Genomic DNA, 22,507 nt, shown 5'->3' on the forward strand with positions numbered 1-22,507 from the left:
GGCAAAGTCCCCCGGAGGACCAACTGGGCCTCCCGGGATATGGGGGCTGAAGCAAGAAGTCCCCAGACCCGGACTCCTGCCTGCCCTTTCCACCTTGCCACCGGTCCTTGGTCAGCACAGAAAGAGCTCCAGGAAGGAAGGATGGACTGACGGATGGACAGGACCCACGGTGGCCTGCTAGCAGAGGAGGGGCCCCACCCCAGTGATCACAAAGCAGCAGAAACAGTCCAGAAAACGTCCCTTTTATTCCGTACGCAAATAAGTAGATTTGTTTTTTTAAAAAAGTCTTCACCAGAAGAACTGGAGGCCATGGCCCAGGAGAGAAGCCCCAGCCTGGCCCTATCTGTGAAGGGACACTCTGACGCTGGGGCCACTGGCCAGTCTTCGCCCCTTCCCCTGTGCAGGGGCACTTGCCCTGGGGGTCTTCCTCCGTAGGGCCGACTGCCAAGGCCTTGAGGCTGGTCACAGTCCTCTGGAAGCCTGCTGTCGGGGTCCTGCGCGGTCCTGGGAAGGGACATGTATGTGGGGTGGGGGCCGTGCTGGGGAGCAGTCACCTTGAAGCACCTTGGACAGCCTCTTGGCTTTGGTGGAGTGGGCCTGGGCATTGGCTGGCCGCAGTGGGGCAGTGGGAGGTGGCTGAACTTGCTCCTCAGTGGAGGACTGTCCTGCCAGAGCTGCCGGCCGCAGGGCACAGTGTCTCTCCTGGATGTCCTCTTCCCTGCCACAGGTCCAGCCTGTCTGGGTGCCGCGGTGGACGACATCTCTGTTACATTCTGGACGAGTTTAAGACAGGGTTCGGGTCTGCTGTGCAGCCTGCGATCTGGCGCAGAGGGGCCCTCCCCCAGCGCGCTCCCTGGGCTGCCCCAGAGGTCCCCAGCTGACCCAGGCAGTGGGCCCAGCGGATGGGGCTCACACCAGGCCGGGCATCTGCGCCCGCAGGAAGGGCACGGAGGCAGCTGCCGGGAAGGCGGCCAACGGGTAGGCGAGGGCCCCGGAGAAGCCAAGCAGCGGCGGTGGCGGCGCGGGTGCGGCGGGAGCTAGCGGGAAGGGCAGCGCGGCAGCCGGGGGGCCGGGGGCGGCTGTGGCCGGAGGGCTCTCGTGGTAGAGCACCGGCACGCGGACGAGGCGCTGCGCGCCCGGCGGGGACAGGCTGGCCGCTTCCAGCTCTGCGGCCAGCTGCCGTTTCCACTTGTTGCGACGGTTCTGGAACCAGATCTTGACCTGCGTCTCGGTGAGCTGCAGGGAGGCAGCGAGGCCGGCGCGCTCCGCGCTGCTCAGGTAGCGCTTCAGGTCGAAAGTGGACTCGAGCTGGAAGACCTGGCTGCGCGAGAAGACCGTGCGCGTCTTCTTCTTGCGACCGCCAGCGACGCCGACTCCGCCGCGCGCCTCGCCCGCCGCCGCGGGGGCCTCGGCCAGCTCGGCCGCCTCTTCCGAGCCGGCCGCTGGGCCCCGCGCCGCTAGCTCCGCCGCCTCTCGCTGCACGGCTCCCGGACCGGGGGCCCGCTGCCAGGCACCCTCCGCTCGGCCCATCTCCTCGCCGGTCTCCGGTGAGTCCCGGTCGCTGGCTGCAGGGGAGAGAGGGACACACGGTTGGTTCTGGGGCTGATCCCCAGACCCAATCACTGTGGCTGGCCGCTCCCCCAAACCGCGGCCTCTCCCACAGCTGCCAACAAAACTGGTCCCCGCGTATCTCAGCGCTGCTGCCTGGAGAGCTCACCCAGGGAAGGAGAAAGGGAGAGGCGAGAGCAGGTGAGCAGTACTACAAACCAGCAGGCTGGCAACACAGCCTGGCTCAGGGCTGCACATACACACCAGGGGACGAGAGGGGAGAGAGGAAAGAAAAGAAACAGAAATGCAAACAGAAACACAGAAAAGAGATTCTCGAAACCAGTGTTTCCGCACTGAAACATGACGAAGAACACGACGAAGAATTGTAGGCGGCACAGGGCCCGGGAGGAAAGACTGACATCGGAGATACAAACAAGGGCACCCTGACTCCCAGCACCCAGCCCTATGCCAAGCCCCCTAAACACAGAAACGAAGACTTGCAGTGACCCTCCCTAGCCACCTGCATATGCCAACAGATGCAAAAAGTCCCGCTTGCACAGAAATAGCCCTGGGAAGGAGAATAAATGCATGCAAACATTCCCCAAACAAAACTCCAGGTGGCACTGGGATCCCCACTCCCTCTCCACTTCCTGCACCCCTCACCCAGACGCCCACAGAGGCCTGGCTGTCCATTCTCCCCAGCACAAGTACAAACGGGGGTCCGCAGAAACACAGCATCTGCAGGGCATCCCCACCGTTCTTGCAGCCTTGGCTGAGCCTGGGGGCTTGGGGTTAAAGAAGGGCCTCCAAGGGTTCCCGAGCTTGTGCTCCAAATGCCGGGCTCCATCTGATCTCCCAACAGTAAGGAGATGTCCCCCAGGACTGGCACGGGATGGGGACGGTGCCTCCAGGTGAAGGAGGCTGCCAGGTGCACATCCATATTCCTGCACCCCCCCCAGAGTGCGGGGTGCAGGCCAGTCAGGGTCAGCATGCCCTTCAGCCTCCCCTTGGTTTGAGTCCCTCCACCTTCCCCCCCACCACGTGCCAAACCTTGGTAGGTCTAAGTGGAGGTTGGCCCCTGCAGCCCCTGCCCTCGGAAGCCAGGGCCTGCCGGCAACATCAGTGTCTACAAGGTGTGCCCACAAAGCTCAGCTTGTACGCGTGGCTCGGGCCCCTGGGGGTGTGTGGAGTCATGTGTGTGCCCCTGTCCAACCCTGGGTGGTGTGAGCCTTCTGGGTGCCTGATGGGGAGTCTGGTCCAGTCCGGCCTATGTGCTACCAGACAGGAGAAGCCTGTCTCTTCACAGCACCCTAAGCGCCCAGACTCACAGAGGCCCATGCACTACCCCAAGACACCACTCTAGGCCTGCCAGCTTCGGTGGCAAACCTGGACCCTAACCCGCATTGCACGAAATAAGAAGCCCCATCTTCAGGAGTTGGGGGGGGGCGCAGGGGAACCTGGGGCAAGGTGGAGATCACAGCTCACCCTGCCAGACCTTCTCAGAAACATTCGGCGGGGGGGCACGAAATGTGGTCACTTGATTTCAGGGAAACGCTAGAGCCCTGATCCAGTGTACGTGAAAGGGGTGGAAACCCCAGACTTTTCTCTGTATGGGTTCTGGGAAGTGGATCCCTTGGCAGAAGGATCACTCCCGATCTAGGTGGGGAATTTATCGACAGGGGTCTGGCCACATACCCCCCAGCACACATTAACGGATTTTGGAGCAAGAACCTGGAACAGTCCTCACACTGGCTTTACAGTATGTGTGTTGGGGGGGCGGTGGGTAATGGCCAGGCCTGGGGGCCAGCGTTCCAATGACTTCCTGGTGTTCTTCCCAGGGGTTTTCCTCCAAAGGGCAGGTCCCCAAGGGGTTCGGTGAGCCCGGGTAGAGCGAGCAGAACTCAGGGCAAGAGGGGTGAGCAGCTCTGGGGCTGAGAACCCCCACTCCCAGCATCTGAGCCCTCAGCAAGGAACAAAGGCAAGGGAGGGGGAGGGGCAGAAAAGGAAGAGAGAGGGGGTGGGTCTGGGGGCTTCAGAACGGCTCCCTTCTTGCCCAGGAGGACCAAGAGGGAGGCCTCTGAGGCCCCAGCCCCAGTCTGCAACTCTCAAAAGATGGGGTTTTGGGGGCACAGACGCTCCCCCCTCTACTATCCAGCCCCCCAACAGTGGCTCCCTCTACTCCAGCCCCTTCAGGCTTCCGGGTCTTCCGGGTGGGACTCTACTTTGTCTTCACTTCTTCTGCCCTTACCTCCCGGTCTTCTCACCGTCACCCGCGGGGCTGCTGTGTCTGCCTCTTCTCCTTTCCTCTCTCCGCACAGCCCTCTCCTTCTTCCTCTCTCCCTCTTCTCCCACCCTCTCTCTGCTCTCCGTCTTTCCCTGTCTTTTTCCATGCCCCTTCCCTCGCTGGGCTTCAGCAGCCCGTGGTCCCTGGGCTCCTCTCCTCTGGCTCTCCAGCCTCCAACGGACCCGCAGAGCCTGGCGGACGAGGGGTGACGCCGAAGCCGTGTGGTGACCCTGTCCCGAGGAGCGGGCCTCCAAACCCGCCCCGCTACACGCGAGGAGGAGGGCGGCCCCGAAAGGCCTCCGACGGACCCAAAGCCCACGAGCACTGTCCCCGGCCGCCCACGCCTCCCGGTGCCCCCACTCACTGTCCGGACTGAGGCCGCCGCTGTAGCCGCCGTGCGCCGAAGGGTACCAGCGCGTCGCTGCGCCGCAGCCCAGCGCGTAGGGCGGCCCGGGGCCGGGGGGCGGCCGGGGACCGAGGCCCAGTGCGCCCGGCCCTAGCAGCGCCCGCGCCCGCGCCTCCCCGCCGGGCCCGGCGCCCGCACGCAGCTGCCGCCGCCGCTGCAGCCGCCGTCGCCGCGCCTGCTCCGCGTCCTCGTCCTCCGGGTCGTCGTCGTCCTCCTCCTCGTCCTCGCGGCCGCCGCCGCCCTGGGCCGTGCGCCTGGCGCCCTTGGCCTCGGCCGCCAGCAGGTTCTCGATGAGGAAGGAGGAGGCGCGGGCCGGCGTGGCGCGCCCGGGCTCCGTCAGCTCGTCCGGCATCGCGGCCGCGGGCCCGTCGGGCTCTGCGCGCTGCTCAGGGGTCCCGGGCCCCCGCCGGGGACTGTGGCGCGCGGCTCCCGGGCGCACGCGCGGGCCGGCCCTGGAGCGGCCGCCGGGAACGCTGGCGTCGGGCCCCGCCGAGCGGGCGGCGGCCTCGGCGCGGGGCTGGGCTGGGCCGGGAGCGGGTGCGTGCCGACAGCCGGCCGGACAGCCGCCTCGCTCGCCTTTCACGTCGCCGCTCTGGTCGCCGCCCGGGCCGGCCCGCTGGGGGCGGGGAGGGGCGGGGGAGGGGCCGGCAGGGGCGGGGCGGCGCGGGCCCGGCGGGTCGCCGGCGCAGCCCGAGGACGCCGCGGCGGTCCCGGAGCGCGGCCGCGGCCCGAAAGACGCCGCCGGGGGCCGGACGCGCGGGCGGGCGCGCGGCCGAGGGCGGACGGCTGGAAGGCCCGGGCCCGGGGTCGCGGCGGGGTCGGCCCCGTGTGATCCATTCCCGGGGCCCCCGCCGCCCGGGCCGGGGGTGGGGGGTGGGGCGGGGCCTCGGCCGGGCGGCCGCCCATTGGCCGCGGGGCCCCGAGGAAGGCGGGCGGGCCAATCACCGTCCGGCGGTGGCCGTAATCGCTTCGCCGCGGGGAGAGTTTAGGACCGAGCGTGAGTAACTGTGCGCGCGCTCGCGAGTGTGGTATGTACGTGTGTGCACGTGGGTGTGCGCGCGCGGGGGTGGGCGTGTGGATGTGCGTGTGCACGGGGGGCGTGAAGACCCCGGGACTTCCAGGAAAGCGTCAGAGGCTGGGCCACAGCCATTTGTTTCAAGACTGTGGCTGCAAAGCTGTGGCATATTTCAATATTTACATTTAATAAAATATGCTTTCCACGCTGAATGTGGTGCCGTAGAACTCTCTAGTTCCCAGGCTCAGCACCAGAACGTAAGGCAATGTTCGCCCCTACCCCCGCTCCTGGCTCCCGAAGGCCCGCACAGTGAGAGTGGCTCCCCAGCGACCGGCTCCCTGGGAGGCCCGGGACTTAGTCGGGGAGCGTCGGCCACTGTCCCTGGCCGAGGAGCTCTTGGGGGCAGGCCCCATGCCTCACTGAGACTCCGTTTCTGGATGTGAACCCGTGGGGAGTCTCCTCCCCTTTCTGCAGCAGGGAGCGCGGGACAAGAGTGCATTCCGGCCCAGCCGTCACCCTTGGAGCTGTGTCCGCTCAGGAGTAACCTTGTGACCAGGCTCGCAGCCCTAAGGCGCGGGTGGAGTGGGCTTCATCTAACACGGGTTATCTCAGCGAGATCTGTCCTGACCCCCAGTGCCAGCCACGGGCCCCCAGTCCAACCGAGTGCTGCCTGCCTTCTCTGGGAGGGCTGCAGGCCTGGATAGTTTCAAGTTTCCGATCAGCTACCCGGAGGAGCATCAACCCCATTTTCCAGAGGGGAAAACAGAGGGAGGCGAAGAGAGGAGAGACTGCCCCAGATGGTAAGTGGCTCTAGCAGGCCTGTAACTCTGGAGCTCTGGGTCTAGAGTGGGCACCACATCCCCGGAGTCGGATTCGGGAGCTGAGGGGTGAGGCCCAGAGATCAGGCCAGGACAAGGTGAAGCTGGCCAGGCTCTTAGATGCTGCACGTCCCCAGGGCATTTCCTGGCATGCCTGCCTCCAACCAGCTTCCCCCCTGTCAGCCCCTCACTAGCCCAGGAGCTGGGGAGCTGGGACCGACATGGGGTGTGCATTTCAGCAGCCTCGACAAGCAGGTGCTGTGCCCATCTTCTCTGGTCCTCACATACTGCCCCTGAAGGGGCAAAGAGGGTCAAAGACAGGAACTCACCCCAGCCTGGAGGCAGACACTGGGATGAGGGCTCTTCCCACTTTGTGTAGATAAGGATACTGAGCAAAAGTGACAAGAGCTGGGGTCTTAGGGAAGAGTTGGGGTCTCCTAAGTATTGTTCCCTGGGGGCAGCCAGGGTAAGAGAAACTCCAGCAGGGGAGAGCCACAAGGGGATAAGCCCAGGGAAGAAATGGGAGCCTCAGTCCTTTGATAAATGCTACCCTGGGCTAATCACACAGTCTAATTGGGGGACACTTTGGATAATTGGGAGGAAACTGGGGCCAGAGAGAGACCCAGATAAGAAAACAATGACTGTGAGGATGGGTGTCTTCCAGATAACCACCGATTTTAGGCAAGTTGTCTTGGGGCCACCTTCAGCATTCTTCTTGAACCACAAGCCTGAGAGGTTCGTGCCCAGTTTATTCCCATTATTTCCAAGCACCTTGAGAGTGGGGGTTTTCTGGGGAGTCTGGGTTTTGATTCTCTCTGCTCTCAGGCTGTGTGGCCCTGGGCGCCAGGGCGGGGGGGGGGGGCTCTGATCTGGGTTTTTTCTCCTATGAACCTCTGGTACTAAGCACCCAGCCACGCAGGCTCTTGCGAGGGAGGCTGGGTGCTCCCGGGAGGGGGACTCAGTCACCCGGGCTCGTCAGGGTCGCCCCACTGCCTCTGCCGGGGGACGGAGGAAGGTCGCGGTGGAAGGCGAGGGGTAGGCTGAACACAAGCGGTGGAGCCCGAGGCCTTCTCGCCGTCCAGCCCGGGGTTGCGGGGGGCGCTTCTCCACCGCCGGCACCGGTTCGCCACGACTGCAACGGCGGAGCGCGAGCGCACTGCGCGGTCCTCCGAGAGCGGCCAGATGGTTGCCGCTGTGGCACCGGGTCCCTTAGGGAGGAGAGGGAGCCGCACGGTGCTCGCCCAGGCCTCCCGCCTCTGTGTGCTGCGCGGGTCCCTGAGCCAGAGCCCCGCAGCCAAAGGGCAGCCCTGCGTCGAGGTGGGCAGAGAGGCGGGTTCCTAGACAGGATTGCGGGCAGAGCAGAGGCGGAGGCCGGGATCACCGCCGTGGAGGCTTTGCGCCTTTTGCCTGGCGGGTAGCTCCGAGGGGCTCTATGTTCTCAACCCCAGGACATTCTCCTGTCCCGGCACTCTCTCCAGACTGACACTGCCCCTTGGGGGCCCTGACCTGAGCAAGGTTTCTGGCACTAAGTGGGCCAGAGCGCAGTCTTCTGGTCACCGGTAAGCACCGTGCAGAGGGACTCCCGGTAGTCCCCTCTCTGCATCTCTGCTTCCGTGAGGCTGCCCTTCCTTACGTAATTCTCTGTCTACTCTTGTCCTTTCTTACCAGCTCCAGCTCTCCCCTTCCCTTGTTGGGGGGTGGGGGGAGACGGACCCCACAGAGTCCCAGCAAATGGTCCCAGAGGACACCCAGTGCTCTTCTCGGCTGGACAGTGAGCAGAGACCCAGCTTCATTACCCAAGTCCCAACTGCAGAGCTTGGGGCCAGTCACCACAGATGCCCCTTAACTCGAAGAAGTGTTGGTGGGAATCATCCCAGCAGCTTGGATAGGGAGCCAGCAGACTGTGGCCGGCCACCACCTGTTGTGTTTGGTCTTAATAAGCTTTTCCTTTTTAAAATAATTTTAGGGGGATGCATGGGTGGCTCAGTGGGTTAAAGCCTCTGCCTTTGGCTCCGGTCATGATCCCAGGGTCCTGGGATCGAGCCCCACATCGGGCTCTCTGCTCAGCTGGAAGCCTGCTTCCTCCTCTCTCTCTCTCTCTCTCTCTCTGCCTGCCTCTCTGCCTACTTGTGATCTCTGTCTATCAAATAAATAAATAAAATCTTAGAAAAATAAAAATAAAAATTTTAGGGAATGTCCGCTTTTATGTATTCATTCTTATGTTTAAATAATCTCTACACCCAACATGGGGAATGTCCACCTTTAAATTCAAATTTTGTCTTACTCTTGCTCCCTTCATCTCTGACGCCAATCCCATTGGTCCTTAGCTCACCTCCATGCTGCCCTGCATATGAGCTCTTACACATTAATTTACATTCCAAACCTCCCTTACCTCTTATTTTCTTTTTACCTTAAAGTGTAAATTTGAGATTTCTCTGCCCTCAGTTTTAAATCACTATGTTCTAACCCAACAGCCCCATATGCCATTGTTCCAGTTATTGTGGCCGTGTCACAGGTTTGCCAAAACTTAGTGATGAAAAACAGTGATCTGTTAGTGGCCCATGGGGTCTGCAGGTTGGGGCTAGCTTGTCTCCAGTGGAAGACTTGAACTTGGGGATAGGGGATGAAGTCTGGACTCATCTGAGGGCCAGGTGGCGATGGCTCATTTATCCGAGGGCTGGGGCTGGAGTCTGCTGAGGAAGCCCTACATGGGTCCTCTCCCTGTGACCTGGCTCCCACACAGCTTGGGTTTCCAGAATAAATGCAGAGCTGGGGTGGGGGCGGAGGGAGAGGCACTGCAGAGCCTGACCTGGGAATTCAGAGCATCGCTCCTCTGTGCTCTGTGGACTGCAGTAGTCCCAGAGCTCTTCAGGGCTCACAGCGAAGGGGCCGGGACCCCATCTCTCAGTAAGAGGGTCCTCAGATGGTGGGTTGGGTAATCTTCTGTAGTTGGTCAGGAAGAGACAGGCACACGCCACATGGAGCAGGCGCTGCCCCATTGGGGACGTTCAGTTTGCCGCCCACTTCTGCTATTGTCCATGTCGCTGGCAAGAACACCCCTGCCAGAATTTCTGAGAGCTCTCTAGGGGTGCATGTGTCCAGAAGGGCACCTCTGGGTTAAAGGGTCCAGAGAGACCCACCATTGCTCAGCGATATCAAAAGATTCTTCAGAACAGCTCCCTCAGTGCCCATGTCTGTACATCCTCATGAGCACTTGGTTTTATCCGACGTTCATCGTTCATCGGTGATGCTGTAACTGACACGTGTTTGGGAAATCAGGTTGCTTTAAGCAGTGATTCTCTGGTCGCTCAGCAGATAAGGTGGCTGTGCCCCCAGAGGCAGGGAGATGAAGGGGAGGAAAGAGCTGGGATCAGTCGAGAGGGCCTGTGCACCGGAGAGCTGGAGAATAGAGCTCTTAGTTTGCAAAGCAAGGGGGAGCCACTAAAGGCTGTTTGGCCAGAAGAGGGTTAAAGCTGAGTCTCAGGGGGAGTCACCTGGAAGGGATGGGAGTTGGCAGAGCACAAAGGAGGGTCCAGCCTGTCTTGGTAACCGGGAGCTGGTGCACAGTCCAGAGCCCGGAGGAGGGGAGAGCCCGGGACACCCTTAGTGGCCGATCAGACAGTCTGCTCCCCACATCACAGCCAGCATGAAGTGTCCTTGAAGCTGTCCAGAGGCAATCAGGCACTCAGCTCAGCTGCTGATTCTAAGGTGTTCTTGGGCCAGTCACGCCCCCCCCACCCCGCCCAGGGAACCTACCCTGAAAAGCCAGTCCAGCCCGTGCTGCCTACCACGAGGGGCTGGTCTGGGCCAAGTGGAGATCATGGTGCAGGCAAGTCTTGGGTGTATATTAAAAATGTTTGCTTTAGGGGCGCCTGGGTGGCTCAGTGGGTTAAAGCCTCTGTCTTCGGCTCAGGTCATGATCTCAGGGTCCTGGGATCGAGCCCCCACATCGGGCTCTCTGCTCAGTGGGGAGCCTGCTTCCTCTTTTCTCTCTGCCTGCCTCTCTGCCTACATGTGATCTCTGTCTGTCAAATAAATAAATAAAATCTTAAAAAAAAATGTTTGCTTTAAAAAAGGCCAAACGTCTGAAAATTATTTGGGCTGCCTTTTTTTTTAAGGGTCTAGCTGCATCCCTCCTTGTGAGAGCCTCCCTTTTAAATACTGGAAAGAGGAGGCTAATTTTCATAATGTGTCAAAGGGATGGTTCCCAGAGTTCCACTCCTGGGGAGGTGGGAGGGCCAAGGAGGAGGAGGGAGGCAGGGTGGAGGAGGAGGGAGGCAGGGTGCCTGCCGCAGGGGGAGGGCAGGGCAGGGGTGGAGGGAAAGAGGGTGGGAGGAGTAAGGTGGCGTCCTCCGCACTGGAGCAGTGGCCATTGGGGGCTGCTCTGCAGGGCACCTGCACACGTCACCCCGCTACCCTCCCGCAGCCTGGGTGACTTCTCCCAAGCCAGCCCTGAAGATGCCCTCTCCCCACGGAAGCACCCCGGAAGGGCCCAGCCCTTCCCACTTACAGCCCTGAGGCTGTGGGGGAGGCAGATGGATGAAAAGATGCGTCAACCCCTGGTCAACCCCTGTCCCCTCCTGCATGGTCAGCGCCCTGAACAAAGCCGCCCCCGGGGAAAAGAGCTTTGCCAAGAAGGCCACTCCACCTCCAAGCCCCAGGAGCCTTGCCAGGAACACTGGCCCTGGGCCGGAGCTGGTTTCTCTGCCTCTGCTCACCCCTACCCTGGGCTTGGTGGCTGTGTCCTGTCCGTCACCTCTTGGAGGAAGCACCCACCTGATCCCCGTGCCCCTCCCCCTGCCCAGCAGACCTTGGACCTTGCCAAGAACTCTCACTCATGAAGGGATGTATTTTCTCTCTGACATTTTGTTGTGAAACCTTTAAACATGCACAAGCTGGAAGAATTGTTTGGAGAACACCCGAATGTCCACCGTCTGGATTCTTCCCTTACACATTGTTGCTCTCCTTACTTTGCCGCATCTGCCCATCTCCCCGCCCCTTTAACCATCCATCCGGCTTTCTTTTTTCAGCGCATTTCTGTTTCGGGGTAATGTGTGAATGTGGGTCCCAGCCGGCCCCGGAGCAGCACTGAGACTCACTGGCGACCACTTCCTCCTTTGGACCTTTGGATGTGCACATAGGCACCCCCGGGATGGGGACAGGGATGGGGAGACGTGCGCTAAGGAGACGCTCCCTGGGCAGACGATCTTGTGACCTTTCTGAAGGAACGAAAATCTTCCTCCTGGGACGTGGGCTCTGTGTCCATAGTCACACTTTGCTGGATGCCACTGTTTCCAGCCTCAGTAAAGACACGCTGTTGTGGTCACTAAGGCTGGGGTGGGGGAGGCAGGGTTGTCTGGAGCTCATCTGAAGAGCATCTGAGGGGGAAGCAGGCTTGGGTTCCCACAGGGGAGCAGAGGTTTGTGCTGAGTTATCCACACCACTGGGAACCTTGGGACAGCTTGGGCTGCCCGTGACCCTGATTGGAAGTGATTTGAAGACATGGGGCTAGAACAAAGGGCTGTGGCCACAGCGGAGGGAACCTCTTCCCAGGAGCTGGAGGGAAGTTTCTGGAAACCTCAACCAACCTGCACAGGAACCCCACAGTCTGACCAGGCTGACTCCCCCCTTTTTGGTCCTGGGATGGATGCCTGTGGCCTGGCAGGCATGCTTGTGCCCTGCCACCCCATACCCCGCTCAGTTACCTTGTTGGGGGGGGGGGCAGGCACTGGGGGCAGGGGCGGGAGGAAGCCCCACTCTTCACCAGCCATGCTCCTCACCATTCATGCTCGAGAGCACTTCCCAGATCAGCTCTGGGCAGACCCTGTCTGGGGCTTCATCACTCACAATGTCCCCCGAACCTCCCTCCACCCCCCCACAAAGACCAAGGGGCAGAGGACACTGAGATAACTGACTGCAATGGAAAAACCTGAGACCTGCATGCAGACCAGAAGGGAGTCTGATATTGTGACTCAGGACCGCCTCGTCATCTGTGCTGGGGACAGGAGGGGTACTACTGATTCCCAGTCCTCCCCCAGGGATCTGGGATGGGCATCAGCTGGGGGAAGGCAGCAGGAGGGCATAGCCTGTGTGTAAATGGAGGGGGCAGGTACACACCGGTCCATGCACACCTGTAAGTACTGTTCAAAGATGTGTTCATGCACATTCGTTAGCACACACTCTGTTATGGGCCAAACTGTATCCCCCCAAAATTCCTAGGTTGAGGTCCTAACTCCCAGTAGCTCAGAGTAGGACCTGCTTTGGAGACAGAGTCATTGAAAACGTCATCAGTTAAGCTGAGGTCACACTGGAGTAGCTGAACCTGTGTGCTCCTAGAAAAGACAGTCTGAGAAGAGACAGATATATGGGGACAGGCAGAGACAGCACGGGCAGGATGGCAGCCCCTAGTCCACCGCTCTTCCCAGGACTAGAGCTAACTGCTGGGTCCCACCTGGAGCCTTCAGGGGAGTGCAGCCCTGAGGCACCTTGGTCTGGGGCTGCTGGTCTCCAGAGCTGCAAGACAAGGAATTCCGCAGGAAGGAACACGGGCCAAGGAACACGGGCCAGTGGGCTGCTCCCTCCTCAGAGATGAGGGCAGGACAGCGGCTGTTAGGGCTGTTACGCAGCGTTCACGTGGGCGTCATTTGAGTTTTGTGGCAGGTACAAGCTTTACTGAATTACAAAAAAAGAAATGGGGAAAAGTCCCAAAGCGACACCCTGGGAGGGAAGAATCATGAGGGTCCTCTGACAGAAGGGCTAGAGGCTGGGGCCCCCCAGTCAGCCCTCCAGGGGTGGGCTGGGCACGGAGGGTGTAGGGACTGAGGGAGTCCCCCAAGGCTGGCAAAGGGACCTGGGTTCTGGAGGCTGCCATGGGCCACACTGATGAGGGTGCCCCGAGGACACCCCTCAACCCTATGGGGTGCAAGCCTGGCTCCTCTGGCCATTCAGAGCCCCTACCATCACCCCAACCTTTTACTCCCCACAAAAGAGCGTTTATATCATACAAATCATACATGCTTAGCACAGAGAAGCTGCAATGTGAAAAATACGTGATGATGTAAAGGAGATAATACGGGCCATCTGGAAACCTGCCACCCTGAGACCCTGCGCCCCCCTGCCGCTGCAGCCCCTCCCACTCCTCCCCAGGCAGCCCTGGGACGGGCACAGACACACCCATGCCCACACTCACACACTTCCCCATGGCACACATGTACTCCAATCCCCTCACACACAGGCACACAACACATGTGCACACACCCCTGACACACGTGTGCACACACGCCCCAACCCCCTCACACACTCACACCCACGCACACAACACATAAGCACACATGCATCCCACCCCCACATGCACACACACACACACACACACAAAAAACAGCATACCTACACACACACACACTCCCATCCCCCGTACGCCCCCCACCGTCACAAACAAGGGCCTCCCCCCCACACACACACGTACACACACCCATAGGCACATCTGTCCCCTACACTCTCACACTGGCCCACAGCCCTGCACACCTCCACACACAGGAGCACAAGCCACCCCACCCACACATGATCACACAGTTGTGCCCACCTCCACAGATAGCCCATGTGCACACAGATGGGCACCCTGTGCGTGCCCCTCTCACACTTGCACAGCCTGGGCTCCTGTGCCCTCTGCCAGAGGCCCCATCTGTGCCTGCCCACCCTGTCTCATCCCCCTGGAGATCCCTGGTGCCAGGCTAACATACACCTTCACCCGTTCTCCCCAGACTCACTTTGTCCCACACAGGCTACAGACACACACATGTGCATGGCTGCATGGCTGAGGCCTCAGGGTCTCTGGAGTCACCATACTGGGCAGGTACCATCCCGGGAACACAGGCTCCCAGCTCAGCCCAGGCATGTGCTGGGTGGCTGCGTCGTCTCCGTGGCAGATGGGCCACAGTGTCCCAGCATGCCCCTCTCTGTGGCTTCCGTGGTCTCCAGGTTGTAATGACCACAGAGTGCTGGACTTGTGTCCTCTTATGGGGACATGTGTCGCCGTGCCCGCGGGCACTGCTCCTTCTGTGTCTCTGGATGGGAACCCTGGAGAACAAGGGATGGGCCCAGGAGGGTGTGCGTATGGCTCTGACATGCTTCTCCACCTTGCCTCACCCTCCCAGCAGTGCTGCGTGGGCTGCGTCTTCTCCATGCCTGTGCCAATGGGCAGCACGGGCTCCTTTTCCTTGTTTCTGCCAGACTAATGGGGGTCAAGTCAAGTGGTATCTAAGTTGCAGGACTTCTGCAGAGGTTGCTGTGACTGCCCACTGCCCCCCTCTCCTTCATCGTCCTGGTCCGGCCCCATTGTGGGTGGACGGGCAGCTTTGCCTTGGAAAGGGAGCACTGCCTTTGGAGTCCAGCGGAGCACACACAGCTCATGTACACTGATGAGAGTCAAGTCTTGTCCCCCCTCCAGGTGTGCCCCTGTGAACACAGGCCGTCCACCACCCCCTTGCCTGCTCCCTCAAACCTGAGTCAATGACATTATTATGAGTTTGCACACTGCACGGCGATGAAAACCCAGCCAGCCCCTGGCCCCAGGCTCAGCACTGAGTAGGGAGAGGCAGTCAGCCCTCGGCCGCACCCACGACTCAGAGCTGGTCCTCCCAAACCAGTGAGGCTTTCGGTGGGTCCCACATATTAACACGCATATAATTGCATTTAGGGTCCACTCGGGTAATCCTGGATAATCTCAGTTAATCCTTAATTAATCGCATGTACAAATACCCTTTTCCCACCCAAGGCCCCATCTGTATGTTCTCAGAGACTAAGACCTGATATCTGTGGGGGACATTGCCTAGCCCATGCACCTAAGTCCACATCAGACTCCAGCTCAGCAGCTCAGGCCCAGGTTCCTCTCTGCTTCCTGGGCTCATTGGCCATGTGCTCTCCCAGCCCAGGCGAGGCCAGCCCAGTGGCTACAGAAAGCGAGTTTGAAGCCACGCCTGGAAGCCTGGAAACCATCCTCAGAAATGAATTCAGAGGGAGGGCCCCAAACAGTGGCTCAGTGTAAAAACCTCCTAACAGGGACCATCTACCTGCTGCCTGCATACCTCTCCGAACAGGGAACTCAATATCACACAAGATCGCTTGCTCCATTTTTTCCTGCTCCTACCATCCTCTTTCCTTACATTGTAAGGATGTGCAGTGAGAAGGGGACTCGGCGAAGCCTGTGAGCCTCAGGTGAGCAAGAGGCCAGCTCCAGGCTAGGGCCCACCCTCAAGGCTGGAGTCAGGCTGCCCATCACGGGCACTTCTGTGGAGGAGCTGTGACTGAGGGGGTTTTGAGCTGTGTGCAGAGTGATACGCCCCCTTCCTGGACAAGAACCCCATCATCAGTGCATCCAAGTCACAGTAAGGCAATGTGGCTGGGTTCGCACGCACATCCAGCTTCACCCTGGGGTGCTATCCAGAGCAGGCCTGCCCTGACCCATGGCTTCCTCCTCTGCCCCTTTCTCCCCACACTCCCTCCCTGGGGTGAGCCCACTGAGGCTGGCCAGAGCCCCCCTGGGGATGGCTGGGTGCACTGCACAGGTGCAGGCGGACCAGGTTGGTGGGGCCTGAGGAATGGGCTTCTGGATCATTGTGTGACCTCACACAACCCCCAAACCTGTGCCATGGAAGAGTGTCAGGTCACGGAGGCTTCCCTGAACACTGCATGCCTGAAGGGACGTAGCAGAAGCCTCCCAGCTGAGCCCAACCAACGCAAGCCAGCAAGTCAGAAACTGCACCCCACCCCCACCACGCTATCCTCTGCTCCCTAGTCCCTGCACCCAGCCCCCCATGAACACTCGTGATCAGTGAAATTTCTGTGTGGACTCACCAGCCCATTGGGGCATCCCAGGAGGAAGGGTCTGCAGGGGTCACAGGGTGAGAGGCACGACAGGCTGTCCCTTGTCACTGTGCCGGGAAAACCAGGACAGTAGTTCTCAAGGTGAGTCCTGGCTCCCAGGCCCCAGGGCCCCCACCAGCTCAGGGCCTGGAGACAGCAGTGTGCGGAGTCCGCTGGCTACGAAGTCTGAATCAGGTGTCCAGAAACACAGGGGGTCCAAATTCCCTTACATCACATCCTCGGGCCCACGGAGGATGGGCTAAAATAAAACAGGTTCTTGGACATGAAGCTACATATAAACCAGCTTTTGCTGGAATTCCACTTCCTTAGACGGCTGCACCCCAGAGATGATCCACCTAAGGCTGATTTACCCTGAAAGCTCAAAATGCAGAAGACACGCAGGGGCCTCGCGGGCCTTGTTGCGCCGTCCCGTCGCAAGAGCACCACCTTGAGGGAACTCGTGGAACTGCCGGAGAAAACACCCTTCTGGGGCACAGGTGTGCAGAGCTTCTTCCCCCTTAAGACCTCCCTGCATCCCTACACCCCACACCATTCCAAGAACAATCACAGTGCCTTAAAAATAAGGCCCTAGCTTTGGGGGTTGCCATGGGGTGAAAGTGGGGGGGGGGTAAATATGCCTCCCTCCCATTCCCCAAAATGCTTGCTAGACGGTGTCTAGAAGAATTCTGCATCCACAGCCTGTCCCTCGCCCCACAGTCATTGCTCAGGCAGACTGGTGAGCCAGAGCCCCCACCGAGGAGAGCGGTCAGGGTGGTCCCTGCGGCTCATTCGGCGCCCCGGCGGGGACCTGCTTCACCCTCGTTCCACAGACTGAGGACTCGGGCATGGAGAAATTCAGCCACTTCACACGCTCTGTCATTTGTCAGACAACTACCAGCAGGATGCAGCTGGGCGTGGAGACCCTGCTCTGGTCCCAGGAAAGAGCCCCGCTGTCAGAGTCAGAAGAGGAAGGCAGGGTAGGCGGTGGACGCTTGTCATGGTCTAGTATACCTGAATGGGGCTCCAGAGAGAAGCACGGGGTGCAGGAGGGGTCCTGAGGCCCCAGTGTCCTTCTGGCCCATGCTTCATGGTCCCACACAGCCAGGGGGAAGGAGGAGGCCCCTCTAGCCTCTTCCTTCAAGTTCAAGGCCGGCAGCCTCAGAACCCAGGGATGGCCAGGCTTCTCTCTTCTGGTGGCTGTTTCTGAGGCCACAACAATGTAGGAGGCCAGTGCGGGCGGGTGGGGTGCCCAGTCGGCTCTTGTAGATATTTTGGTGGAAATCCACTCACTTTGCATTTACTCTTCCTAAAGCAAGAAACTGCAGAAAACGGAAATGTTTTTCCACCTATCCAACCAACAGAAAGCAGTTTGCTGGGCCCCTGGAGCACCTGTTTCCTGAACTCCACTCCTTCCCCTCTTCCCCCCTAGCACACAGGGAAGGGGAACATCCCTTAATGAAATGGCAGCTGAGAGGCAGGGGCTGGAGGAGGCTCAGAAAGAACAGGCATGAGTGTCCCCCACCACCCATCCCTATACATGAGCAGAAAATGGGTCAGGGAGGGCAGGGGGGTGATCTGCCAGCAAGCATGGCAGCACACTGCCCCCACTCCCAGCCAGGAAGCAGCCACTCACTTCCCAGTGGACAGCTGTAGGCTGACCTGGGCCGGTGACACCCTATGTAATTCCCAGACAGGAAAGGAGATCAGACACCCCCCACCTCCCCCCAACCTGGGGGCTGCTCCCTCTGGTCTCCCTGCTGGTGGGTGGGGCTTCCACCTGGGGGAGGGGCTCCTCCTGGGAAGTCTTGAAGGGAAGCCTTTCCCCCTTCCTCCTTTAATGCCTCCAGATGCCAGCAAGAGGCAGTTGTTCCCAAAGAATGTGCCCCCAGAAATGCTTTGTATCCCCGGTAATGCAGGAGGAGCCCGGGCACCAAGAGGGAATGAGCTGCGTGGTCCCCAGGGACTGGGGACAGGAGGGGAAGGGGGAGAGGAGTGCTGGGGGCTGGGGAGGTACACCAGGCATCCTGCAGCCTTCCTTCTGAGCCTTCTCCTGGTTGGGCCAATGCAAAATGACCCACACCAAGAGCCTCTCCAGAAAGCAAAGGAGGAGCTGGTCCGATGCGAGATCCCCCCTGCCCCCTTGGTTCCGGGCAGCCCCAGAGAGGAGCTGATCAAGGGCTCCCCACAGTGGATGCACAGAGCTGAAAGGATCTGAGAGCTACACACTCACCTTGAAGTGAGGGGGGGGGCGCTAGGGAGTGGCAGGTTCCAGGGCCAGGAATGAAATGCAGCCCCCTGCTCCTGGGAGTTCTGCTTCGTATCTCTGGGCAACAGCTTACACAGTAGTGGTAAACAAACAGACAGAATATAAATTCAGAAATAAAGTCAAAGCCAGCAGCGGTGGGGGGTGGGTCCCTGCGCTCCCCAAGGGCCCACCTTCTTCTCGCCCCATCCTTGCCCTATCCTTGCCCTGAGCCTAGCTCTGTCCCACCCAGGGAACAACTGCAGCTCATCAAATTCCTGTAAACTCTGCTGCCTCTGCCTTGCCTCTCAGGGCTCTCCAAGCCTGCTTCTTGCTTCTCAGATACACACTCTTCCCTGCCTCTTGGACTTCTGAGTTCTGTGCCCTAGAGCAGGGAGGAAGCGGGGGAGGAGGGGAGGCGGTGAACACCCAGCTCTGGGCCCCACTGAACTCAGCTTTCATTGAAGTGTCTCTATTGGGTCTAGCTCATCGCGGAGGCGCTCCCCCAGTTCCTCCCTTGCACCCTCCCTCCCTCTCTTCTTCCTCCTTGCCTGAGGTGCTGGGACTCTAGCTGTGCTTGGGACCCAAGAGTCTGCCAGCACTAAGTGAAAAGGGAACTCGGTACCCAGGACCGGTACATGCAGCTGGCAGGTAAGTCCTGGGGCCAGACCCAGGTGTCCCAGGCTTTGCCAGGGGGAAGCAGAGGGTCTTGGGGGGGTGTGCACTCACCCAGGGCCACCCACTGAAGCTGGTAGCCTTGGGATTTGCCCCAGGGGTCTCTGAGGCCACCCTCTTGATAGTTTCCAAAACTAGTGGGCTCATCTCCCTAAACTTCATCACCAAGTGCCATTCCCTGGGGGCCCGTCCCAGTGTGGGAAAGGGGAAGCTGCAGAGGCCAAGGGGACAGGGACTTCCCAAGGCTAACATCCACCAACACAGGATGGGGGTGGGGGGCAGGCAAAGGACCAAACCCAGGTGAGCCCCCAACACTGTGAGCGGGTCATTGGGGTTCTGACCCCAGGCCTGGCAGCCCTCCCATCCCCAAACCTCTCCTGCAAGCCCCACCCCCTGGGGAGTGCTGGGAGGGGGGTGTGTACGGCAAGGGGTTGTGTCCACTGGGGCCTCAGCCCTCCCTGCCCCCAGGCGCCCAGCCCAGCCCAGCCTGGGGAAGACTCAAGTTTGCCTCACTTGAAATATGCTCCATCAGTGGGCGGAACCTAACCTCAGTGGGATTCGGTGTCCCCAGTGTCAGCTGTCTCCTGGATTGTGAGGTGTGTCCCAATTGGTTTGACCTCAGTAGTGGACTCCAGATCAGGCTCACCTCCTTCCACTGTGGTTAAGGCTATTTTGCTGACCGGCTTGAGCCTGTTTGCTCATCCGGAGAATGGGGACAATGATGCTGACTGCACAGGCTGCTGCGGGAGCCCAGTGCCTGTGCGGACCCAGGGGAGCTGTGGTCAGAGGCAGGGCCCAGCCACCCCACACCTCCCTCTAGACAGGGGTGTGGGTGCTGATCAGGGCCTGGGTTGGGGCTGCTGCACCTACCTCTTGCGGTCAGCCTTTCAGCCTGCCTCCTAGAGCCTGGCATTCACATCAGCCTCTTCCTTCCCCACCATCTGGGTGCGGTGACATTAAATCCTGTCCCCTCTCGGCTCCAGTGCTTCCATCTCTGCATAACCCCCAGAGTGACACGAGGGATCTCTGCTGTCACCTGTGGGCCCAGCTCAAAAGCCTCTGTCCTCCCTCCCCAACCTCACATCCCACACATCCCTCACCATGCAATGTGCACTCACTCACCCCCAAAGCTCCCAGGGCAGCCCCTCTTTAGTTCCCTGCCTGGCCTCAGGGTTGAGAACCTTGCTGGGCACAAGGAAGATGGTCAAACATTTTTGCATCCCAGTAGGAGGCCAGCTTTTTTAAGACCACCAGTGTCCTTAGTGGGAAACAGAGGGAACCTGGGGAAAACCATGCGGGAGAAGGAATGGTGGGAGGGAATACTCAGTCTCAGGGACCAACCCTAGGAGTACAGCACACCACCTCCTCCAGGCAGCACTCCCTTAAGGACCCCAGGTTCTCCTAACTCTTCCTTTCTGGTCCATGCCTTGTCTCCTTGGAGGTGCTCTTCAGGAGGGTCCTGGGTGTCCGGGGCAGGGCGCTGGCTGGGAGAGCAAACCAGGAGGGTCTGCAGAGTCAGGGTCCCTGTTTTGGTCCAGGCCATCCTGGGATTGTGGGGGGCAGTGGGGGAGTGGGAGAAGCCCAGTGAGCCCCTGCGCACCCAAGGCCACCAGGGTCATGGCCCAGGCAGGGCTGTTCGTCCCATTTCACTGAGGTCAAGACTGAAGCTGGGCATATGGAGCACAGGGTCACCCCTCGAACACAGGCACCTGCAGGAGGTGCTGGTCTGTTCACAACAGCTTCTCCAGTGGGGCAGTCGCACAGTCACAGACCTGTCCCCAGACACGCCCCACTCATAGAGGCTGGAGAGCTGGGGACTCAAGACCCCGGCCATGTCAGGCACCACTGAGCAACCCCGGAAAATGCCTCCTCCGATTCTTCTAGCACAGGGGAGCCTGGGGCACCTGGGAGTTTGCCGACCAGACACAAATGGGGCAGCAGGCACGCACCCCCGTGGCAAGTTACTCAGGCACCCAGTACCAGTCCTGAAGCCATTCACCTGGGGTGGGGCTTAGGGACCATCACTTGAAGCCCCCAGTGCCAGCCCATCGCCTGGGCATAAAACAGAAAGGGAGGGCCCAGGACCAGGGTGCACGAGGAGGGTTAAGCCTTTAGGAAGAAACCACTCCAGGGAACCACATGAGCGGGGCTGACTCCCCCATCAGCTCCCGGATTCCCACAACCGCCCCTTTCCCGGCCACTCTGGGCCTCAGATGCTGCTCTCTAGGGCCGCGCACAGTGGTGGACATAGGCGGCTGGTCTCAGGGTCCCGTGGTCCCATTGCCTACCCTCCTCCCCAGCCCCGGATGACTGGTATCCTTGAGTGACACACTGGCTGCCAGAAGCTTGAGCCCCCAAGCAGCCTCCTGTGGCCTGGAGAGCAGGATTCCCCCCCTTCCTGTCCCAGGAATGGGTGCTCCCACCGGGTCCTGGGCCTTTGTTGGAGAGCAGGGCTGGGGCCGCTGGCGTGGCACCCTGTGTTAGCGATCTCGCCCCTTTCCTCTGCCCGCTCACCCTGTGGCCATGCTGAGTCTCCTCGCCATGCCGCTAGGAGCTGCCTTAGGTGCCTGTATCCCAGACAGAGAAACTGAGTCTTAGAAGAGGGGAGTAGAGGATGCGAGTGCCTCAGTTTCCCTGAGTGGACCCCAGGGAGTGATACTATCTTTAGAGTGGGGCAGAGTGTGCTGCCTCTAGGCAGAACCAGAGCAAGGTGGGCAGGTGCCCCAAAGGCCACCTCCAAGTCCAGGTCCTGGAGAGTCCCAGTGCCTGTGGCGCCCTCTTGCTCCCAGGCAACCGTGACCCCGCTGAACCAGTGCTGTCCTCATCCAACACACTTCCGGCCACCCGCAGTAGACATCGTCCCTGTGGTGGGCCACGCAGCATCAGCAGCAAGAACAAAGACCCACATTAACCTCCCTGTGCCCCACTCCTGCCCTCGGGTCAGGGCTGTGAACTCAACACTCAGCGCTCCAGCATCTCCCAGGGGTTTAAAATTCCCAAACTAGGTCACCATCTCCCACACAGCCAGTGTCTGGACGGGGGTCCTCAGGGGCCCTCAGGCCTTTGTCCTCTGCCACCCCTCCTGGATTCCCCAGGCTGCTGCCTCCGCCCTCCCAGGCCCCGGGCAGGGGTCTTCCCTGTCCTACTGAGGCCAGTCTGGGCCCTGCGCTCGCTCTCGCAGCTCCGCACTCACTACTTTGCGCTCATCACCCCTGGGACCACGGGGCAGGCAGCCTACCCTGGGCTTCCAGGTGGATGACCTCCCCTCCCCCGGCAGGCCACAGTGGGGCCACGGACTCGGACTCGCTGGGAGCTGGGAAGGCTGGGACTCTCCAGGCGCAGCCCCCACCCCTCCTCGCTGTCTGCTTGTTTTTAACCTTCCCGCCCAGCCTTGACCCCGCGCCAGGGGCTGCCCGTGGACTGGAGGTGGGGACATGAGTGACAGAGACCGCCCCCTCTGCCCTTCTAGGTTCAAAGGAGGCACGGGCTCCGGGTAGGAGGCCCAGCCACAGGAAACATCTCCAGCTCGGCATCTCCCTGGGAACCGAGGTCCCCTCTGCTTCAGGCTGCTGTGGCCACACAATTCTGTGGAAAAATGCAAATGCAAAAGAATAAGCATCATGACTTTCAAAATGGTGATGGGAGGAAGGGCCCTTCT

General features: G+C 60.4%; 1 protein-coding gene across 1 annotated transcript; it reads right to left on the bottom strand.

Moving 5' to 3' along the window:
- Positions 1-231: 231 nt before the first annotated feature.
- Positions 232-4,590, bottom strand: HMX1 (H6 family homeobox 1; the record flags this gene model as incomplete). The annotated part of the gene is made up of 2 exons (XM_082727618.1): positions 232-1,565; positions 4,197-4,590. 2 exons carry the CDS (start codon positions 4,588-4,590, stop codon positions 910-912), a joined length of 1,050 nt encoding a protein of 349 aa, XP_082583744.1. The 3' UTR covers positions 232-909.
- Positions 4,591-22,507: the final 17,917 nt, after the last annotated feature.

Source organism: Mustela nivalis, assembly GCF_964662115.1.
Source record: "Mustela nivalis genome assembly, chromosome: 4".
Classification (NCBI taxonomy): domain Eukaryota; kingdom Metazoa; phylum Chordata; class Mammalia; order Carnivora; family Mustelidae; genus Mustela; species Mustela nivalis.